This window comes from Dermochelys coriacea, chromosome 9 (genome assembly GCF_009764565.3).
Source record: "Dermochelys coriacea isolate rDerCor1 chromosome 9, rDerCor1.pri.v4, whole genome shotgun sequence".
Taxonomy (NCBI): Eukaryota; Metazoa; Chordata; order Testudines; family Dermochelyidae; genus Dermochelys; species Dermochelys coriacea.
Window position 1 is genome coordinate 48,334,030 of NC_050076.1, and position 20,298 is coordinate 48,354,327.

At 43.8% G+C, this 20,298-nt stretch overlaps 1 protein-coding gene across 1 annotated transcript in view; it reads right to left on the bottom strand.

The window, feature by feature from the left end:
• The window catches only part of MYO7B (myosin VIIB), an 85,021-nt gene extending 64,723 nt beyond the window's left edge, over positions 1-20,298 (bottom strand). Inside the window, exons 1-8 of the mRNA XM_043492763.1 lie at positions 20,167-20,298; positions 12,648-12,690; positions 10,303-10,416; positions 8,758-8,910; positions 6,958-7,142; positions 4,454-4,575; positions 2,654-2,796; positions 2,446-2,559 (exon numbers count right to left, since the gene is read on the bottom strand). Of these exons, the coding sequence (XP_043348698.1) occupies positions 2,446-2,559; positions 2,654-2,796; positions 4,454-4,575; positions 6,958-7,142; positions 8,758-8,910; positions 10,303-10,416; positions 12,648-12,665 (849 nt within the window). The 5' untranslated portion in view covers positions 12,666-12,690; positions 20,167-20,298. The remainder of the gene's footprint in view (positions 1-2,445; positions 2,560-2,653; positions 2,797-4,453; positions 4,576-6,957; positions 7,143-8,757; positions 8,911-10,302; positions 10,417-12,647; positions 12,691-20,166) is intronic.

Here is a 20,298-nt window from a genome sequence, read left to right on the forward strand (position 1 = left end):
ATATAATATACATTATGTACATGGGTGGTGGGAGAAGTTATGTTAACTGAATGGATTATGCTCTTCCCACAGTTCTGTTCACCCATGTCAACCCTCGTAGACCACTTTGCAAAACTGAAGTCAGCTTTGGATTAGAACATAGGAAACATGTCAAAGCAGAGATGCATGAATAAACTGTGTGCCAAGTACAGGGAGGGTGTACTTCCATGGCTCATCAGCACTTGGAATGCAGCATTCAAAACGAGATATGGGAAAGTATAGAGAGCTACCAAGGACAAACATAGCTAACAAGTGGGTTAGACTTAAACTTAAAGTGAATAGAGGGGGCTGTTAGCTGGCACACGTGCACAATATAAACAGAAGCAAGTTTGAGGATGGCTCTTTGAACCACACCTACTGTGTAAGGTGAACATGCTGTGGGATAAGAATGGTTTCCTGGAAGACAGGTACAAAATAGATGTTTCCTTTTCAATGTTGTGCTGCGTTGTCTTTAGACAATGAATTTGGCTTTCCTGAATATTTTTATGAGTGAACCGTGAGTGTAGTCAAACACTTGGCTACACACCTTTCTGTCAGTAGTGGGATTAGCCGTCCATTAGTGGGTCTCTGAGGTCAAACAGCACATGCTTCCATGGCTGAGCTGAGTAACATGGGAAGAGGAGAGAGAAGCTTAGGCCAGGGGCTGCTTCAACAACCAGCTACATTAAAGGCTGCTCTGGAGCAGGGAAAGAGAAGACGTAACTTTCAGCAGTCCACCCACTACTCTATCTGTCACCATGGGATACATTTGCAGTGTTTCTTAGGGCAGATTTGAGGTCACGTCTCTTTCCCTGCTCCTGCTGTAGCTCTCCTCTGCCCTGTACAAACATCCCCTGGCACTAGTCAGTAGGAGTAACCCCCAGTTTGAGAAATAAAGACAGGCAGGGTTGGGACAGTGATAGAAAATACCTTTGCAAAATCAGAACACTAGAATCTACACAAGACACTGAGTGGCACAATCCAAAAACAACACGAGAAAGGTCTCCAGCAAAAGTCTGCGTGGCACAGCTCAGGGCTCTGCCCTTTGCTACCTTCCATATAAGTAACTCATTCAGGACTGGCCCATATTGTAGGGCATGTCTGCTGGGTCAGTGAGTCCTGGGCAATGCAGTGCTGTGGCAGCAGGAAGAGTAAAGTGTCCTTATGTGTTTCTCTATTTATAGCACTAAGAATAGCTATTCGTACCAATAGCTGAGCACATCAAAAACCATGAGAGCAGGATCTAATCTGTCTATCTAAGTATTTTACAGCACTCATCACTGAGCTAAAAGGACTTCAGCCCTTCATGGAATACACAGCACTTGCACTGCTGTAATAAGCGCTGACTGCGTTATCACTTTGTGGGGAATCTGCTCCCACTCACTAGGCCAATGTCACACAGGGGCACTTTCCTTTAGGAGCAGCATCATTTGAGCCCATAGCAGTAGTGCATGCGAATGGCCGAAAGGAGCTGCAGGCATGTTCTAGCTAATGAGATTCTTCCCATCCTTTAATGCAGAGTTCCACAGCTTTCTGTAAACATTCAGGCCTATGGTTCAAAAGCCTCCACTATCTTGAGTAGCTTTTTTTTTTGGGTGCCCAACCCTGCTCCCACTGAAGTTTGTGGCATGCATCCTGCTGGCTTCAGCAGGGGCAGGACTGGGCCCTAATTCCTCTTTTCCTCGTTTTTGTCCAAGTCACAGAGCAAAGCAGCTCAGCTCATATTTTTAGCGTGAAGAACTTGGCCAGACTAGGGGTTTCCAAAACTGCGTAGAAGCATAAATCCCACTGAAAGTCAATGGTGGTGGTGCTGTTAAGCCACTCAGTACTTTCAGCGGTTTCCCCCGAGATGAATCCCCGCATCCAACAAGGGAAACTCTCTGGAAAACAAACACATACTGGGAAGTTTACATTAACTAACCCAGATTAGAGAGAGAACCACATTACTGAGTTATTTCTGCAAGGCCCACTACAGATAAGGACCATGGCTACTGGTGTTGCTTCAGCTGTGAAATAAAGGAATATTTTGTACCTGTTAATTCCTTTTCTCTGAGAAATACATCCAGGCTTTGTGTTCTCCCTGGTGGGAGATCAATGGCAGTTACCAGAAACTGGACTGCAATGCAAAGGCGGGCACTGAGGAGCCAAATGAAGATGCTATTGGTCTTTCATAAGGCTACTCTTGATGGATAGCTTCTAACGGCCACAAGTTGCATCCAGTGGTGGATACAGTACAATAAAAGCTTAGAGGACACTGCAGCTGAGCCCACAACATCCTTAATGTTAATTCTTCTTTCACTCTAGGCATGGCCATTTCTATGTGAGAACCAGCCCTCTTGCACTTGCTTTTGCTGTGACACATGAGAGCGGCCCAGCATGAGGAACCCCGATGGCAAGGCGATGGCAGCAGCGGGAGGTGCATCTTACCATGGTGAGGTAGGTGTACTCTGAAGCAGTGCCCAGGTTCAACATCTTCTTCTGCTCCAGATTCATCCCCATTAGCATGCAGTAAAATATGTGATAGTTCCTCTCCTCCGGAGCCTGGAATGAGAGAAGTACCCCAGGGGACAGGCTTGCCAGTGCGGTGTCATAAAACAGGAGCAGAGTTAGCACTGACTCCCAGATGAACCCTTACCTGCCGACAAACCCGGGACTTCTCCAGAAGGAACTGCTCTATCCGGGCTCCTTCGATCACGCTGCTTCGGTTGAAGTGGATGTCGATGTATTTCCCAAAGCGGCTTGAGTTGTCGTTTCGAATTGTCTTGGCATTTCCAAAGGCTGGTGAGGGGAGGAAGTGTAAGACAGAGACAGGCACTGGGTTTACTCCTGCTTAGGGCATGGCAACTTCACTTTCAGACTACCTGGTCTTGCTGCTGGCATTTCTCCTGGTGAGCTCCAGATTCCAGTGCCGTGTGATCTGACTCACACTGGGAATGACAGGCCCCAGACTCCATCCTACACTCAGCTGAACAGAGAGGCAGACAGCTGTGCATGAAAGCAAATGGGCCCTAAATTTCTCATGTGGGTAGGGAGGGGACACCAGATCTCTCTGCATGGGAAGCAGGGAGGCTGCAAAGCTGTGGGAAGATCCTGTGGGAAGATACAGTCTCCCTCAGCCAAACACCTTCCTACAGACTAGCGCAAGTGCATGCCTACCCTTCACCATAACTTCCTCATCTTTCCCCAGCATGACCTCTTCCTGTTCCTAAATCCCTTCCGCAATTGCTTAGACTAGCCCTACCCTGACACCAAGCCTGTCACACCTTGAATAAGCCCTTCCCAACCCCAACCATCAAAACCTTGCCACAGGTTCCCAATTCAGTGCCCCACACCCACGGAAACTTTTGTGCCTCCCTAGGGAAGCAATCCCTGACCTCATCCCTATGGAGACTCTCCCTGAGCTGAGAATGCTGTACGGGACTCACTTAGGAGCCCATGCAAGCCTTTTTTCTTTTTTTTCTGTCTGCAGAGGTAGACACAGGGATTGAGCAAGCAAACTAGCCATCTCACATGCCACTGAAATGCCACAAAGCAGCCAGGCCCATCATTAGACTGCCTTTCAATGACTCAGGTAATTGAGACACTTGGCACCTGTCCTAAAAATGCAGGTGAAAGTAACATTTACAGAGTTCTCATCTACAAAGCAGAGGACTAGCCGGTAAAACTCAACTAACATGAGCAGCTCACTCCAGAAATCCTATTCAGTCACATATTTTAAAAGCAGAAAGGAACATTTTGATCATCTAGCCTGACTTCCTGCATAACACAGGCCACTGGATTATACCCTCCATCAAGCCCATATCTTGTGGTTGAGCTAGAACATATAGTTTGGAAAGACATCCAATCTTGATTTTAAAGACATTGATGGAGAACCCATCACTCCAAATAACCTGTTCCAATGGTTAATTACCCTCATTGTTAAAAATTTGCACCTTATTCCTAGCTTGAATTTACTTAGCTTAAGCTTCTAGCCAATGGCTGGATCTTGTTATGCCTGTGTCTGCTAGATTGAAGACTTATCTGAAAACTTTTCCGTGTATAGGTACTTATACACCATGATGAAGTCACCGCTTAATATTCTCTTGGATAAAACCAATAGATCAAGCTTTTTAAAAATGCTGAATGTCTCTCCTTGTGTCTTAGAATATCTAGTTTTAACATGTGGGAATAGAATTGAGTCAAAAACCCTGCAGATCTGGGGAAAAAATCTCAGATGAACCACACAGATTTTGGGGAAAACTCTCTGCAGACTTTGCCAAAATTCCTTGTAGATTCCTTGGTCAACCACTACATCATTGAGGCTTTAAGGAGTTCAGCTGCTGTGCAGCTTCAGTGGCACTGAGACATTACTGCATTACTCCAGCTTTACACTGGCATAAATCCATCAAAATCACTGGTGTTATGGTGAATCAGGCATCTTGGCTACATAACCTACCTTCCAGAATGGGGCTGGCCTCCAGAATCTGCTGCTCAATCCAGGAATGCTGGCCACTGACAGCAGCTAAAAACTGCAGTATCAGCTTAGTGCTTTCAGTCTTCCCGGCTCCAGATTCTCCACTGGAATCCAAAACATACATGTGGTAAATCAGTGTCTCGGTTTCTTTTTCTCTGCTACAGTGGAAAAAATGGCAGACCAGGGTAAAAATTCATGGATCTTCTCCATTCTATGGGACTGTCCTGAATCTCATGTTGACAGTAAGAGGCTTACCTTTCAATGTCTCTTTCACTGAAGTGAAGCTATTCTTTGTACTAAAATGTTAAGGCTAAACTGTTCCATCCATTACACAAGTGCAAATCCACTGATGCCAGTGGATTGGCCCCAGTGTGAAGAAGAGGGAAAATTTGGCCTTTCATCTTTAGTACCTTATTGTACTATCTGTGCTGGTTTTAGTATGTTAACTTCGTGTTCCCAGTATCTCCTCTGCTAGCAAGAGACATCATTGCATTGAGATTATCCAGCTCCTTGCACAAAATATGAACAGAAAACAAGTACAGGGAATACCTTTGTAGGATAAAGATAACATTTCTCTTGTCTTGTTTTAGAAGGGAAGATTAACCTTCTCAGAGATAATCTCTGCTTTCAGAAAATTAAATTTAATCTTCAAACATAATGGCTACCTTCCAAAGGCAAAAAAGGTACCTTCCCTGCTATGGACAATGTACTCAGGCTTCCCATTTTCCATCTATTTATAAAGAGACTATTTGTGTAGAATGTCCTGCTACACTCAGAGGGCTTGGAGGGGAAATGATAATAAAGTTTGCAGATGATACAAAGCTGGGAGGTACTGCCAATTCGGAGAAGGATCGGGATATTATACAGGAGGATCTGGATTACCTTGTAAACTGGAGTAATAGTAATAGGATGAAATTTAATAGCGAGAAGTGTAAGGTTATGCATTTAGGGATTAATAACAAGAATTTTAGTTATAAGCTGGGGACGCATCAATTAGAAGTAACGGAAGAGGAGAAGGACCTTGGAGTATTGGTTGATCATAGGATGACTATGAGCTGCCAATGTGATATGGCTGTGAAAAAAGCTAATGCAGTTTTGGGATGCATCAGGAGAGGCATTTCCAGTAGGGATAAGGAGGTTTTAGTACCGTTATACAAGGCACTGGTGAGACCTCACCTGGAATACTGTGTGCAGTTCTGGTCTCCCATGTTTAAAAAGGATGAATTCAAACTGGAGCAGGTACAGAGAAGGGCTACTAGGATGATCCGAGGAATGGAAAACTTGTCTTATGAAAGGAGACTTAAGGAGCTTGGCTTGTTTAGCCTAACTAAAAGAAGGTTGAGGGGAGATATGATTGCTCTCTATAAATATATCAGAGGGATAAATACAGGAGAGGGAGAGGAATTATTTCAGCTCAGCACCAATGTGGACAAAAGAACAAATGGGTATAAACTGGCCACCAGGAAGTTTAGACTTGAAATCAGACGAAGGTTTTTAACCATCAGAGGAGTGAAGTTTTGGAATAGCCTTCCAAGGGAAGCAGTGGGGGCAAAAGATCTATCTGGCTTTAAGATTCTACTCGATAAGTTTATGGAGGAGATGGTATGATGGGATAATGGGATTTTGGTAAGTAATTGATCTTTAAATATTCAGGGTAAATAGGACTCATGCCCTGAGATGGGATATTAGATGGATGGGATCTGAGTTACTATAGAAAATTCTTTCCTGGGTATCTGGCTGGTGAATCTTGCCCATATGCTCAGGGTTTAGCTGATTGCCATATTTGGGGTCGGGAAGGAATTTTCCTCCAGGGCAGATTGGAGAGGCCCTGGAGGTTTTTCGCCTTCCTCTGTAGCATGGGGCATGGTTGACTTGAGGGAGGCTTCTCTGCTCCTTGAAGTCTTTAAACCATGATTTAAGGACTTCAATAGCTCAGACATGGGTGAGGTTTTTCATAGGAGTGGGTGGGTGAGATTCTGTGGCCTGCGCTGTGCAGGAGGTCGGACTAGATGATCAGAATGGTCCCTTCTGACCTTAGTATCTATGAATCTATGATGGGTTTTGGAAATATAAACATGTGCAAGGAAGCAGTCGCTTGATCCCTTTTTCTTGCAAAATATTTCCAGTAAGGGTTACAGCACAAATTACAGCACAAATATGCAGGGGGAAATCAGCCCTGTCTCTGAAGCTGTGCATGAAAATGTTATGTATGCACCCATTTGTGCAAACATAGCTGACATGCTTGGACACACATTATACAGTCACGTAGATACATAAATGCACATTCAGGACTAAATATTTCTGAGTCCTAACTGAAAATGACACAGTAAAAAAGCAAATGTTCTCTTCTCATTTTCCCTGATGTTATCTATGCCTCCCCAAGGAACTGAAGAGATTGTCATCTCTCCGAACACTTTGGGAACCCTTCTCTGTCCAATCCCGGTGGTAAACCTACCACCACTAATCCCACCCACTCATCCAGTTACCTGATAACACAGCACTGGTCTCTCTTATTCCTCTTCATATTGAAATAACAGTTGTCTGCGATGGCAAAGACATGGGGAGGCAGCTCCCCAATTCGCTTGTTACTGTAGAGTTGGATCTGTTCCATTGTGTAGAGTGGCAACACCTGGTATGGATTCACCGCGACCAAGATAGAACCTGTGTAGGTCTGAAAGAGGAGAGAGTTACCCATAACATCAAATCCAGACACTGCAGAACACAGCCATAGAAACCCTGGGCTCTGCTCTCGTTAGAGCTCATAAGGTAAGCAGGTTCGGGAAAGGATAAGGAACTCTTAGGGAAAACCCCGGGTGCTGCAGAAACTTGTGGTTTGATGACTCAGTAGATGGCACTCTTCCCTCTGAATCAGTACTGAACTGGGCACTATGCTACCGGACATAGGGTCATTCAAATGAGACACAATGCTGTGCTCCTGAACAATACTGGTCCATTAAGGATCCAATTGGTGCTTTTTGCAAAAGAAGAGATACTAACCATGATCACCTGGCCAAATTACAGCTCAGTTAATTACACTGTGGCTAAAATCTCTATTAGCTCAACCAGATACAGTATTTTTCGCTTCTTACCATTAACTGTTGTGAAATGTTGCTAAGTGATGTTAAACAGCTGTTGTATTCTACTCCAGATGTGGCTGCACTTCAGGGGTAGGCAAAATAATTGGTGTGTGTGTGTACATACCCCAGTTATTTTGCCTATCCCTGAAATGTGTCTGTGTGTATATAGTGTCATTTGGTAAAGTTTATAAAGTGCCAAATGGGATCCATTTGGATGAAAGGCACTACAGTACATAAATGCAACATGATTACATACAAGAGCTTCAAAATATGACTGCCAGGGTTTATTATTGTAATGGTTACATTGTTACATTTACTTTACATTGTTACATTTGATAGAGTACTGTAGCACCTATTAAAATCAGGGCTTGATTTGGCACTGGCTGGGCACTGCATAAACATGCTGTAAGACAGCCCCTGCCCTGTAAAGTTTACAATCCAAACAGATAAGCAGAGCAAAGTGTGGGAGAAACTAAGTAACTATATCCTTGTTTTCTAAATGGGGAAGTAAGGCACAGAGAAATTAAGTGGGTTAAGTTACCCAGGGTCACACACGAAGTCTGTGGCAAAGCCAGAAAATGAAACCACATCTCCTTAGTGTCAAGGCAGTGCCTTAACCACAAGACCAACATTCCTCTCAATGTATTTTATTGCATCACAATTAAATAAAGATCAAATGGAACCTAAAGACAAGCCAGATAATACCATTGCCAACAATAACAAATAGAGCATCTGGTTGGACTAACAGTTTGTTATATCCTCAGGTGAATCATTGAAATTAGCATAGCAGAGTGTATGTTGATTTCCTAACTGCATGCTGTTTCACACACCTGATATCTATCTTAATGTCTGGATTGACAGACAGAGAGTCACCACTGGTAACTTTCACTTTAGGCAGAAAACTAAAAGGCAGCTCTCCTGCTGTCCACGCATCTCGCTGTCAAGTCACTCCATGATTTCAAAGTCTGGTGCCAGCTCTTGTCCTTGCAGACAAGGTGCTAGGATAAGATCAGTTATGAGAGAACAAAAGAGAGAATTTCAGAATTGCTGAGACACTAAGGCTCTCTCAGCCCAGTATTTGGCAAAGGAAACCAGGCTGCCTTGTGTCAGAGGCTGCTCCTTGGCTGACACGTTGTCCCCCTGACAGAAGTGTGCTGTTTTTCGTTTCTTATTCTTGACTCAGATTTGCCCATTTGTCTTGGCACTCACATAGATTTTGTGCTCCTGATGGCGGATGAGAAGGTTGTGCACTATGCCTGCTTCATTCAGGTCCCCGAGGCGTATCATGTCTTCCACCCCTTGCGCAGAGGTGGGATGCATGGGACGCACAGCATTGATGTTCCGGGCAGTGATCCAATGTTCCTTAAATAGAACACAACAGCTTTTAATTAATCATCTGGGATTTTGTACATTAGCTCAGGGGCATCCAAAGGAGGGAGCCATGTTGCCATGGAGGGAACCTGAGTGTATCTCACACTAGCACAGTGTGGGTTTAGCTGGCATAACCCAGAGCAGATTGCAGTAGCTTTATCTTTAATACACAGGTGCAGCCCACTGAGACTAAGACCCAGCATGCAATGCTTGAATCAAGATAGGACATTACAGGTGGGGAATATAGTCAAGATCCTGTGGCAAGCTGGACCTAGGTGAGCCAGCCCTGGATTCTCTTATGCTCCAGTGGAATTTCTGTGGCAGCTACACTTAAATTAAAAATATGGAAGTTTTTAATTGAAATATGGAAAGGAATAAAACAATCAGTTCAGTAGCCCATATCCTGATATTAAATTCAGTTAGTGATTTTACGCTGTCCCCACATTTTCAGTTTTGCTGCAGATTTGGGTATTGACAAAGCATAATGGCATTGTAGAAACTGTTGAGAGGAAGCCTGAGGTTTGAGAGCTGGGATGGGGACAGCTGGGCTTTGGGTATCAGGAATGGGTGAGAAGAAGCTTGGGTTTGTAGGATAAGCACAAGCATTGGATGTTTCTGATTTTTAAAAAAGATCAGCAGTGAAACAGTTAACAGTATGCCATTTAAAGTGTCATCTCTATGTTTGAGAGTCAACAATCCCTTGAGATGAATGGAGTCATTCACACCTCCCAGAGCTATCCTTGCAAGCCAGCTGCAGGTGCGGGAACACAACTCTGCAACAGTTTGTGCTCAGTTCTTATTCTCAGTGTTCTCTGCACAATCATGAGGGATAGAAATGGAATGAGAACTTAGATGCTGGAGCACAATTCTCCAGCAAATATGGAACAAGAAGTACTCTCTGTGGCAAATTCAGCTGCTGTGGATTACACGGAGACTATAGCCTCCCAGAAATACAGGCTTGGAGATAGGACCAAACCATTGGCTCATCGAGTCCCATGTCTTGCCTCTGGCGAGTACTACGGCCTGATTCTTGCAGTTCTGTAGTGCTCTGATGGGCCATACACTAGACTGACCCTGAATCATGATATCCAGATCAGATTCTGAACTCCACTAAAGTTAGAGGGTGTTTGGATATCCAGCATTTTGATTTGGCCCATTATAATGAAAGAGGCTAGCCACAACAGCCAATTCTGTATTCAGGTGTAGATTCTAGGGATGAAATCGTGGCCCAGTTGACTTAAATGGGATCTGGATTTCACCCTCGAACTCCAAAAGGTTCAGGAATATTTAGATCTGTGGCTTGGTTCAGGCCCATCTCTTGTTCTTCACCATGTTACATAAAACTTAAGTATGTTCTGCTGAGGAAGTTATAACGTAGCCTACCTTGCCTTCATCATCCTCCACCAAGATCTGTCCTGAGTCAGAGATCTTCACAACTGCCCCAATAGGGACATTGTATTCACTGTTGGACAAGGATTCCAGCCACACATGATCACCCTGACGAGAAGGAAGTGCTACTGTTAAGTACTGCTTTACATCTAGGCTCCAACTAACTCTTAGCATATATCTCCTGGTTTTAATAACTGTGGGATTTCTTTTACTGTGCTTAACTGGCCCAGTGCCTATTGCCTGGACGAAGCGTTATCTAGTGGTTAAAGCAGGTTAGGAAGTCAGGACTCCTGGGTTCTAATCCCAGCTCTATTACTGACCTGCTATGTGACTTTGGACAAGTCATTTGGGATAGCCATTTTATAGGCGGAAATGGCACAGAAGTTATAACAATGACACTGCTTATCTAACTACATTACGTCACAGAGAAGTTCTGAGGCTCATCGACTGTCCGCAAAGTGCTTTGACAGGTTTAACAGCAGCCGTGTTAGTCTGTATTCGCAAAAAGAAAAGGAGTACTTGTGGCACCTTAGAGACTAACAAATTTATTAGAGCATAAGCTTTCGTGAGCTACAGCTCACTTCATCGGATACAGTGCTTTGAGATTCTCAAATGAGATACAGTCTGTATGTGAAGTTATTATTATTTCTGCAACTTAAAAACATTCAAAGACAAAGCAGTATTGGAAAAGTGGTAGGAGGGTATCTTCAGACAAGATAACGCTGATGGGTTGACTAAATATCCTGGTCATTTTCAGAGATTTGTGATAGTAAGTTTTAATTGTACATTCCCATAACGATAAATTGAATAATCTGCACATGGAAACATTAGCACATTTATCAGCTCCTTCCTTGGGGACAAATCCTGCACTCCTTATTCAGGCAAAACTCCTGCCTTGGCATCAATGAAGGACCACACCTGGGGCAGCTCCAGTCAGTATTCTGTCTACAGAGCAAACAGGCAGGCAGAATGCCTATGGTGCCACAGGAGGGAAGCATACTCTGAGATGACTCTACACTTCCTTTAGAGAGGTATAGCTAATGCTCCAGACAGCACTGGCTGCTGTTTGCCAGGAATGACCAATCCGTCCATCCTGCACTACATCCCCTTTGGAGTATCTTGCACGGCTAGTGGTGTTAACACTCCCCCAGTCCTTGTGTCCACAGAATGCAAAGACCAAGATCACTGCAGCCTCTTGCAAGGTAGAGCGGGATCCTTTGCACTTTCCCCTCCGCTATCCCATGTGCCCACATAGGGTCAGCCACATCTGGCCTAACCGGTTTTATGCCAATGGTCAAAACTTGGCTGCAAGTAGAATAAAGACTATAGGCCAGATTCTCCGCTGGGGTAAACTGGCATAGCTCCAACCACTTCAATGGAGCTACACCTGTTGAGGATCTGGCTCTGTTGCATATTATTCCAAGTCAGTTCCATAATATTTACTACCATGGAGTGGCTGACTATTTAATTTAAACCTTGTTGGTTTTTTTCCCTCTTAAAATATATTATTGGTTTACATTAAAAGACAAACAGTTGTAAAGCGCTATTGCAATAAATTCTGCACCAGCCAATGGAGCATACCATCTGCAAACAGAACCCTTACTCAAGGTGAAGGGAACCTTACCTCTCAAGGAGCCGCATTGGTTTCAGTGGAACTGCTCGTGGTGTAAGGCACCAACTCAGCATGAGCAAGGGTACTACAAGCTTGCCCAAAATAACTATTGTGCCCAGTAAACAGGACCAGTTGTGTCTCTGTAATTTTGTTTGGGAAGATGTTGTTTGATGCTTAGTTGATATTGGCTCTCTGTTGCTTTTACTTCTGAAGTGAAATGCGTTAAGTTCCCAGGGACTTCTTTTCACCTCTTTCTGCAGCATCCCCCACTAGACCAGTAGTTCTCAACCTTTCCAGACTACTGTACCCCTTTCAGGAGTCTGATCTATCTTGCATAACTCCAACTTTCACTTCACTTAAAAACTACTTGCTTACAAAATCAGACATAAGGATACAGAAGTGTCACAACACACTATTACTGAGACATTGTTTACTGTCTCATTTTTAACATATAGTTATGAAATAAATCAACTGGAATATAAATATTGTACTTACATTTCAGTGTATAGTATATAGAGCAGTATAAACAAGTCATTGTCTGTATGGAATTTTAGTTTGTACTGACTTCACTAGTGCTTCACTAGCCTGTGGTAAAACTAGGCAAATATCTAGATGAGTTGATGTACCCCCTGGAAGACCTCTGTGTATCCTCAGGGGTATACATATCCCTGGTTGAGAACCACTGCTCTAGACTAACCAGTACACCAGAGCAAAGCATCTGACTTACCTTTCTGAGAACCACCATCCTGCCTCACAGTCCCACATACAGCCTGTGTTCACAAAGAGAAGAACAGACTTAGACTACAGGAGAGCTCAGGGATAAGAACAGATCAAAACAAAAAGTGGGGCACGGGCAGGACTCTCCGCTTAAAAACCAAAAACATAATATCTTTATGATTCTGCATAGGATTAAAGAAAGGAAAAGTGATCATTAAAAGTATACACAAAATGTGGAAAAATATAAACCATGTACCTGAAGGCAAGAATCCTCCACACAGGGCAATGCACAGACTGACTTGCAGGCTACCCTGAGTTCTACCACATAACCCAAGAGGTGGACTAACACAGAAGGCATCACTGTGGAATGTTGTTGGTTTGTTTTTTTAACAGAATTTTCTTAAGCTAATGCCAAAAAAGTTTATTGGCAGAGAGTCAAACTTAAATTTAACCCCCAATAACAAGACATAACTTGAACAATACCGTTATTTGCATTCAGTTGGTCCAGTGATCTAGTGGCTCAATTCCTGTGAATGGTCAGCTCAGTGACCCAGATTTATTTTCTACCTTGCTAAGCTGCCCAATGCAGTCTGCCCACTAGGTCTGGCACAACACACATATAAAAGCAGAGATCCATATACAGCCTTCCTCATCTGTGGCTGCAGTGAAGGGCTTTGAGAAGGATTGTGAAGGAGGGAAAATGAAGAGTGTTTGAGAGTTGCAAAGTGGAGAATCCCCCAGGAAACAAACAAAAGTATTGAGGCCACAGTTGAGAGGACAGTGTTGGTGATAAGAGTCCAAAGGATTGCCTTGTTTGTTGAGTGTGCAGGTCCTATTGAATCTGCTCCCTTTGCTTTAATGTAAATGATTATATTATTTAGGCCATGAGACCCTGGACAACCAAAGAACCACAGACTACATAAACACAAATGCATACACCTTTCCCTGCAATTGGACTCTTGAAGCAATTTCAGGGATAAACATGATCTGTGGGTTGCCTTACTTGCTACACTGAGATTTAGTCCAGTGTCCTTTCGATATGCACAGGGAAATCATGGACAAAGCTTTTCAGAAACTGTTTGAGCTGGGACTGGGCTGCAAAGTCTGGCTCTAGAACTAAGTTTGAAGTTTTCCAGAGTTTGAGTGTTTTGGTTTGGGACCATCTCTAGAAAATACACCCCAAACCACATTTTAATATGATCTGCGATCTCTAAGATCATTCAGAAGATAATCGCACTGACTTACAGAGGCCAAATACATCTGTTTAGCAGATGAGCTGGAAGGCTTCTCAACTTCTAAGGCCCAAGATCAGATGTCTGTGTTATCTCCTGAAACAATTGCTGGAGGAACTAAAACTTAATGCAGCGCAGACTCTCCATTCCTTACATTAAATCAGAAATTAGGGATATGGGTAGAGTTCGATCCCAAGCCTCCATTACACAAATCATATAAAAAACCAATGAACATAATTGACAGTCGTTTAGTGGACAGATTATCTGGTTTGCGAAGATGACTCAGCAAACAAAGGGGAGGGAGCAGCCGCCAGGGACCAGCTGAGGCAATTACGTATGCAAAGTTGGGGGTGTCATCCATCACTTGATCATGGGTGGTATTATTAGTCACTGATCTTATACTAAACAGCATGAGTTAAAGAGCAATGTCCCTGCCAGCTAATGCTCTGTGTACCTGAGGAGTCCATTTTGCCTTGACCTAAGCTTAATAATGGCTTTCTTTTGCTTAGTCTCCTCCAGTTCACCACAACAGGACCCAAGCCCACTGGAACAGGGTGGCAAGATCTACAACCACACACAGAGACTGGGGGCGCTTTTTTGTTAGGTCAACAAATTAGCCCTATTAACAGGAGCTACCCCCTGAGTAAAGCTGATAAGTAAATTCTGTGGACTCATCACAGCATGTATAGCTTGTTACCTCTGACAGGAAAGAAAGAAAGCTTGACTCTCTGGTCAGAGGGAGGTAGGGGAAATTACAGGGAGGCCCTTGGATCCGGCAGGCTGGAGTTGAGGTAGATATTCTGTTTTCATTAGTCAAGTTACCAGTGAAGCTGAAACCTAGGAAGGGGACATTTGGCCCTATATGTATGGGCTTTATTTGGAACAGGGTGGGAATGCCACCAGAAGCCATTCAATCCTCAGGCCATCATATTCCCAGCTCTGTGTTGCCGAAACCCCCAGGTAGACATTGAAGGGGTTCCACTGCTACAAGGCAGGGCATAAATTCAGCTGGAGCCCGCATACCAGAACTCTGGTAAATATTTTCAAACCTGTGAGAGGCCCAGCACCTCCCACAGGGCTGAAGCCTTAAGCCCTAGCGCCCCTGCTTCCCCTGTGGTGCTAAAGCACGGACCCCCGAATTGGGGGGGGCTCTGGTAAATAATCTTTGAGAATTTAAGCCCTAGCTACAAGGGACCTCCAGAGCAGGCTACAAGTGTCACCTTTGCCTGTGAATCCTCTCTAGTCCCTAACAATATCCACCAAACTCCAGCCTCGCTCCCACATTCTCACAGGTCTCTCACCATTGTGTGTCTGTGTGAAAAACCACACTCTCTCTCACCTCCTTTCAATCCACCCACAGGAGTCCCCTATCCCAGTGCTGCCTCTTTCTGGTTGTTCCAGGACACCCTTAGAAAGAAGATGTTTCATTTCAGGGTTTATTATACTAATGAAATATTTGCAATATATTTTCTCCCATTTGGAAACATCTGAATCTAGAACCAAAATACTATATTCCATTTTTGCTGCCACTTATGATGAATTATGGAAAAAAGCTGTCTCAGGACATCCTCCTGTGAGGGGTTGTTTACCCTATCCAGGTGATTATAGGGTTAATGTGGGCCTGGGAGGCCAATTAACACACCTGATTGCACCTGGAGTATGGGGCAGGCCTAATTAAAGATGAAGCCCAGCTGAGGAGGAGCAGGATGGTTTCTATAAAGAAAAAAAAAGAAAGAAAAAAAAAAAGAAAGATGAAGCTCAGGTCAGAAGCTGGCTGAAGTGAGAGAGGGAAAGAATTCTGCAGACCCGGTCTGAGTGGAACCTGGAGAGATACAGAGAAGCTACCAGGTTGGAATACGCTCTGGCCATGAGCCCTGACAAAAGGGCAGGACCTGGGCTTCCAGGGAAGAAACCCAAGGAGGTGTTCAACTAAAGAGGTGTTTCAGGAGGGAGGTTTACACTCCGGGATATGCCCTGATGGGAGATGACAGCAGGCGTGAAGGAGACGCCTGGAGTCAGCCTGAGAGAACGCCAATTGACAGACAGGTAACCTCATGAGTAGATGGGAGTGAAGGATCCGGAGTAGAGGCAAGACTAGAGGGAGATAACTCTTGAGAGTCAGCGTTCTGCAGAAAAATGGAGGGCTGGAAGGACCTGGGATGGATTAAAAGTTTCTGCCTAAGGGAGGGGGCAGAAATTTCTTTTGTTGCAGTTTGTGTTTTGCTTTTTTGGTTACAAGTCTCCAGGAGAGAGACCTTAGGGCTGTTACTCTGAGAGAGGAGGGAATGGAAGATGAGCCCTGGAGAGGTGGAAGATGTCAGGATGACCAACGGTGTGTGGGACATGATCTATTTGGGATGTTGATACCCCGGACAGGGAGAGGCTTTAAAGCAAGGGTTCTCAAACTGGGGGTCAAGACCCCTCAGGGGGTCATGAGGTTATTACATGGGGGGTCATGAGCTGTCAGCCTCCACCCCAAATCCTGCTTCACTGCCAGCATTTATAATGGTGTTAAATATAAATTAAAAACACTTTTTAATATAACGGGGGGGCACACACAGAGGCTTGCTATCTGAAAGGGGTCATCAGTACAAAAGTTTCAGAACCACTGCTTTAAAGGGATCTGGCTGAAGGGTCAAGTCATGAGAAGAGGAGAACCAGATCGACCATCAGGAGGGGCTGCAGGAGAGGAAAAAGCTGCTACAAGGGTACATGCTAGAGGACAGTCCACTTTTTTATACATCCCAAAAGGATTTGTCAAGTTGCTGCTTGGTTAGAGCTCAATCAGGAAATACAGCATCATTTGCATTCAGGTAAATATTGATTTGATGGCACACCTCAAGTAAATCATTAACAGAACGAGTAAACAACACAGGACCAAAAATTGATCTTTGGAGCTCACCCAAACTACTCCAGAACTTCCTACCTGTAGCATCCTCAACTGAAACAAAGGAAACCCATTTGTCTGGTTGTACATGCTATGGCATAGTTAAGATTATGTTTACACTTCACTTTCTCAGTGCTATTTGAAAAATTCTGCTCTTTGGCTTGGTCTTCGCTCCACAAAATGTATCTTTCTAGAAAGTTTAAGCAAAAATGAACCATGCATATGCACTACAAAATATCAAGAACCAGAGTCTGATAATTCTACATTTGCTGAATGGTGGTGTATTCCAGGAGTAGCCCCAGTGAAGTCACAGAATAAGGTGTTACTCGCCATAAATAAAGGTATTGGACCCTAGGTTTATATTTATGACTATGATTATAATATTGAGGCTATCTATCTATGCTATTCAGTAGTGACACAAGTTTGTGACTTTATTCAACTGTTTTATTGTGGGGTTCCATAAACTTTTAACTAAGATGTTGTGGAAACTTCTAATGAAATCATTAGAGATTAGTGTCTTAATCATCATTTTCTTTTAATTATGTTAATGCAACATTAAGATCACCATTTCAAACCAGTCAAAAGTTAAAGTTCTTATGGAACCTAGCCCAAAAGGGACACACAGCATAGTGGTGTTGTGTGCATATCAGCTAAAGGTTGCTTTACACTCAACATTGTTGACAAAAATCTCAAAAGCAAGGAAAGGAAAACATATGCCATCTGTACCTACCCCTCTGCTCTTCCACCAATTGCACAGCCACTACTTTGCACAGGCAATGCACCACACATCATAGCGCCCCAGAAAGAATGCCAATCTTCCAGCTCCCATCACCTCCAACTAGATGAGACTCCCCATCTCTGGAAACCATACTAAGTCAAGAGATTTGTTTTTAATCATGTGACCAAAACCAGTAAAACTAAGGCAGCTGCTCAAATCAAGAGATACTGCTGGAAGATCAAGTGGAGAGTGCAACTAGACTAAAGCACAAGGTATCATCATGTAGGGTGCCCAGATAGCAAATGTGAGAAAATCAGGACACAGGCTGGAGGGTAATTGGCTCCTATATAAGACAAAGCCCCACATTTCGGGACTGTCCCTATAATTGGGACACCTGGTCACCCTCCCGTCATGGAGCACATCATCCAAGTGAGAAGCAAGTCGAAACCTATTTAATTTTAAAAAAGAAATTAAATGAAAGTGTGTGGATGTGACCTGTTCCTCTTACATCTGTAGCAGGAAGCCAGATGGGAGGATGTTAGGGGAGATTCTAGCAGAAACTCTACAGTGAAGCAGAGAGAATGTAGCTTTAGGGATGATACTTTTTTGTTTTGCTTTTTCCCCCTTATTCTAATATAATTCTTGTTCAGTGTTAAAAGAAAGCTTTGTGATCCTTTATCATGACAGAAATCAGGATAGGTGCCACCATCTTCTTTCAAGCAACTCACTACTGTTCCTTTAACAGTATTATGCTAGAAGGTATTAATGGCTGCCATCAATCTCAGGCCTGGTTAAGCCAATGGGTGTGCTAACCACCTTTCTTTCCAGATAAATGAAAGGAGCAATTAAGCCCCTTTATGGAGACAATAAAAGCTACCATATAAAGCCGGGGTGACCAACCTGTGGCTTTGGAGCCACATGTGGCTCTTCAGAAGTTTAATATGCACCTCCTTGTATAGGCACTGACTCCGGGGCTGGAACTACAGGTGCCAACTTTCCAGTGTGCCAGGGGGTGCTCACTGCTCAACCCCTGGCTCTGCAGGCCCTGCCCCCACTCCACCCCTTCCAGCACCCTCCCCGAGCCTGCCATGCCCTCGCTCCTCCCCCTTGCCCCCCAGAGCCTCCTGCATGCCACAAAACAGCTGATTGGGAGGGAGGAAAGGAGGGAGGGAGAGGCGCTGATGTGGGGCTGCTGATGTATTACTGTGGCTCTTTGGCAATGTACATTGGTAAACTCTGGCTCCTTCTCAGGCTCAGGTTGGCCACCCCTGATATAAAGCAATAGGCTGCATGTGGATGCCTGCGCATGGCTGAGCCATGTGGTCTGTGGATACTGCAAAGCCCCCCTTAAGTGCATGCTTAACTCCGCACACAGCAAATAGCCCCAGTTACTTCCAAGGGCTATTCACAGTGCATCTAGTTAAGCATGTGTATGTGTTTCAGAGTAGCAGCCGTGTTAGTCTGTATTCGCAAAAAGAAAAGGAGTACGTGTGGCACCTTAGAGACTAACAAATTTATTAGAGCATAAGCTTTCGTGAGCTACAGCTCACTTCATCGGATGCATTTGGTGGAAAAAGCAGACATGTGTATGTGGTTGCAGAATTGAGACCTTAGCTACACGTTGATACAATTTACATCTACAGATATTTGGAAATCTGTACTTGGAAGCATTTTGTGAAGTCAAAGAAAATAATGGAGTGTGCCTGCTTCGCAAATGATGTCCTAAGGCTACACCTTTATTATTTCAAAAGTACATTTAATCCCCCAAACAAGGCAGATCACGTCATCATTAAGTACATGCTAAGTTTGAAGGTTAGAAAGCTCCTTTTTTTAAATACCAAAAAAGTATGAAAATGTCCTTAATAGCTGAAAAATACCTCCTCTTCTCCAATAATATGTTTGTCTATCTTAACTATTATATTTATGCAAGTTTTCCAATAAGTAGGTTATTGTTCAAAGCCTAGAATGTGCATTTCGGCTCAAAAGATTTTAAAATGTCTTAACTGAAATCAAAGAGCAAAGAGGAATCTCATCCTGAACTATACCATTCACTATTGCAACACTAATACTGATTTGCAAGAGGTTTATAACCATTATAAACTGGAATAATTATAGCTAGTTATCAAATCTACAGAACTCATGAATCCAGAAAAATATGAATATAAACTTCAGTAAATGACAGCTTGCAGCTACCAGTTCTACCAGTCCTGGTCCCCAACTGATCTGTAACATCATAACACCCTAGCTTATTCAGCACTATCAGGAACTCATTTCCATGATCTTGGAGACAAGGGCAACAGTTATTCCCCTTCCCTTTTATTTCTTGGTTTGAATGGGCTCCCTCTGTCCATCTTTCAGTTGCGCTTCCTGCAACTACTTCCACTCCCTACCTGCCCAGAAATCTTTCCCCACTCCACCATGAAAATTGCCTCCCCAGCAGCATCTGGTTATGATCTACCCTCTCTCTCTTCGAGTCTCATCAGGAATTTTCTTGGGAAGCCCCTTCGTTTTTATGGATTTCAGATTCAAATTCAAGAGTAAAATTTCTTTTTACCCAGTATTAGTAGCAAATGCCCTCCCCGCTCCTTGCTTGTATTGCTTTTTGCAGTGCATGTCTTTGCTGCTCTTCTCACCTGAGCAAGCTAACCATCTAAATCAGAGTCTGAATGGTGCCGAAAAGGATGGGAGGTACCTGTTCACACAGAAGGTTTTGCTGTTTGCCTGATTTTGCTGTGTTTCCTCTCTCTCATGGATAGCAGAGTGGGAAAGAAAAGGGAGATGAAGTTAGTGGTGGAGCCATTGAGAATCCTGCCCTGGGTGTCAG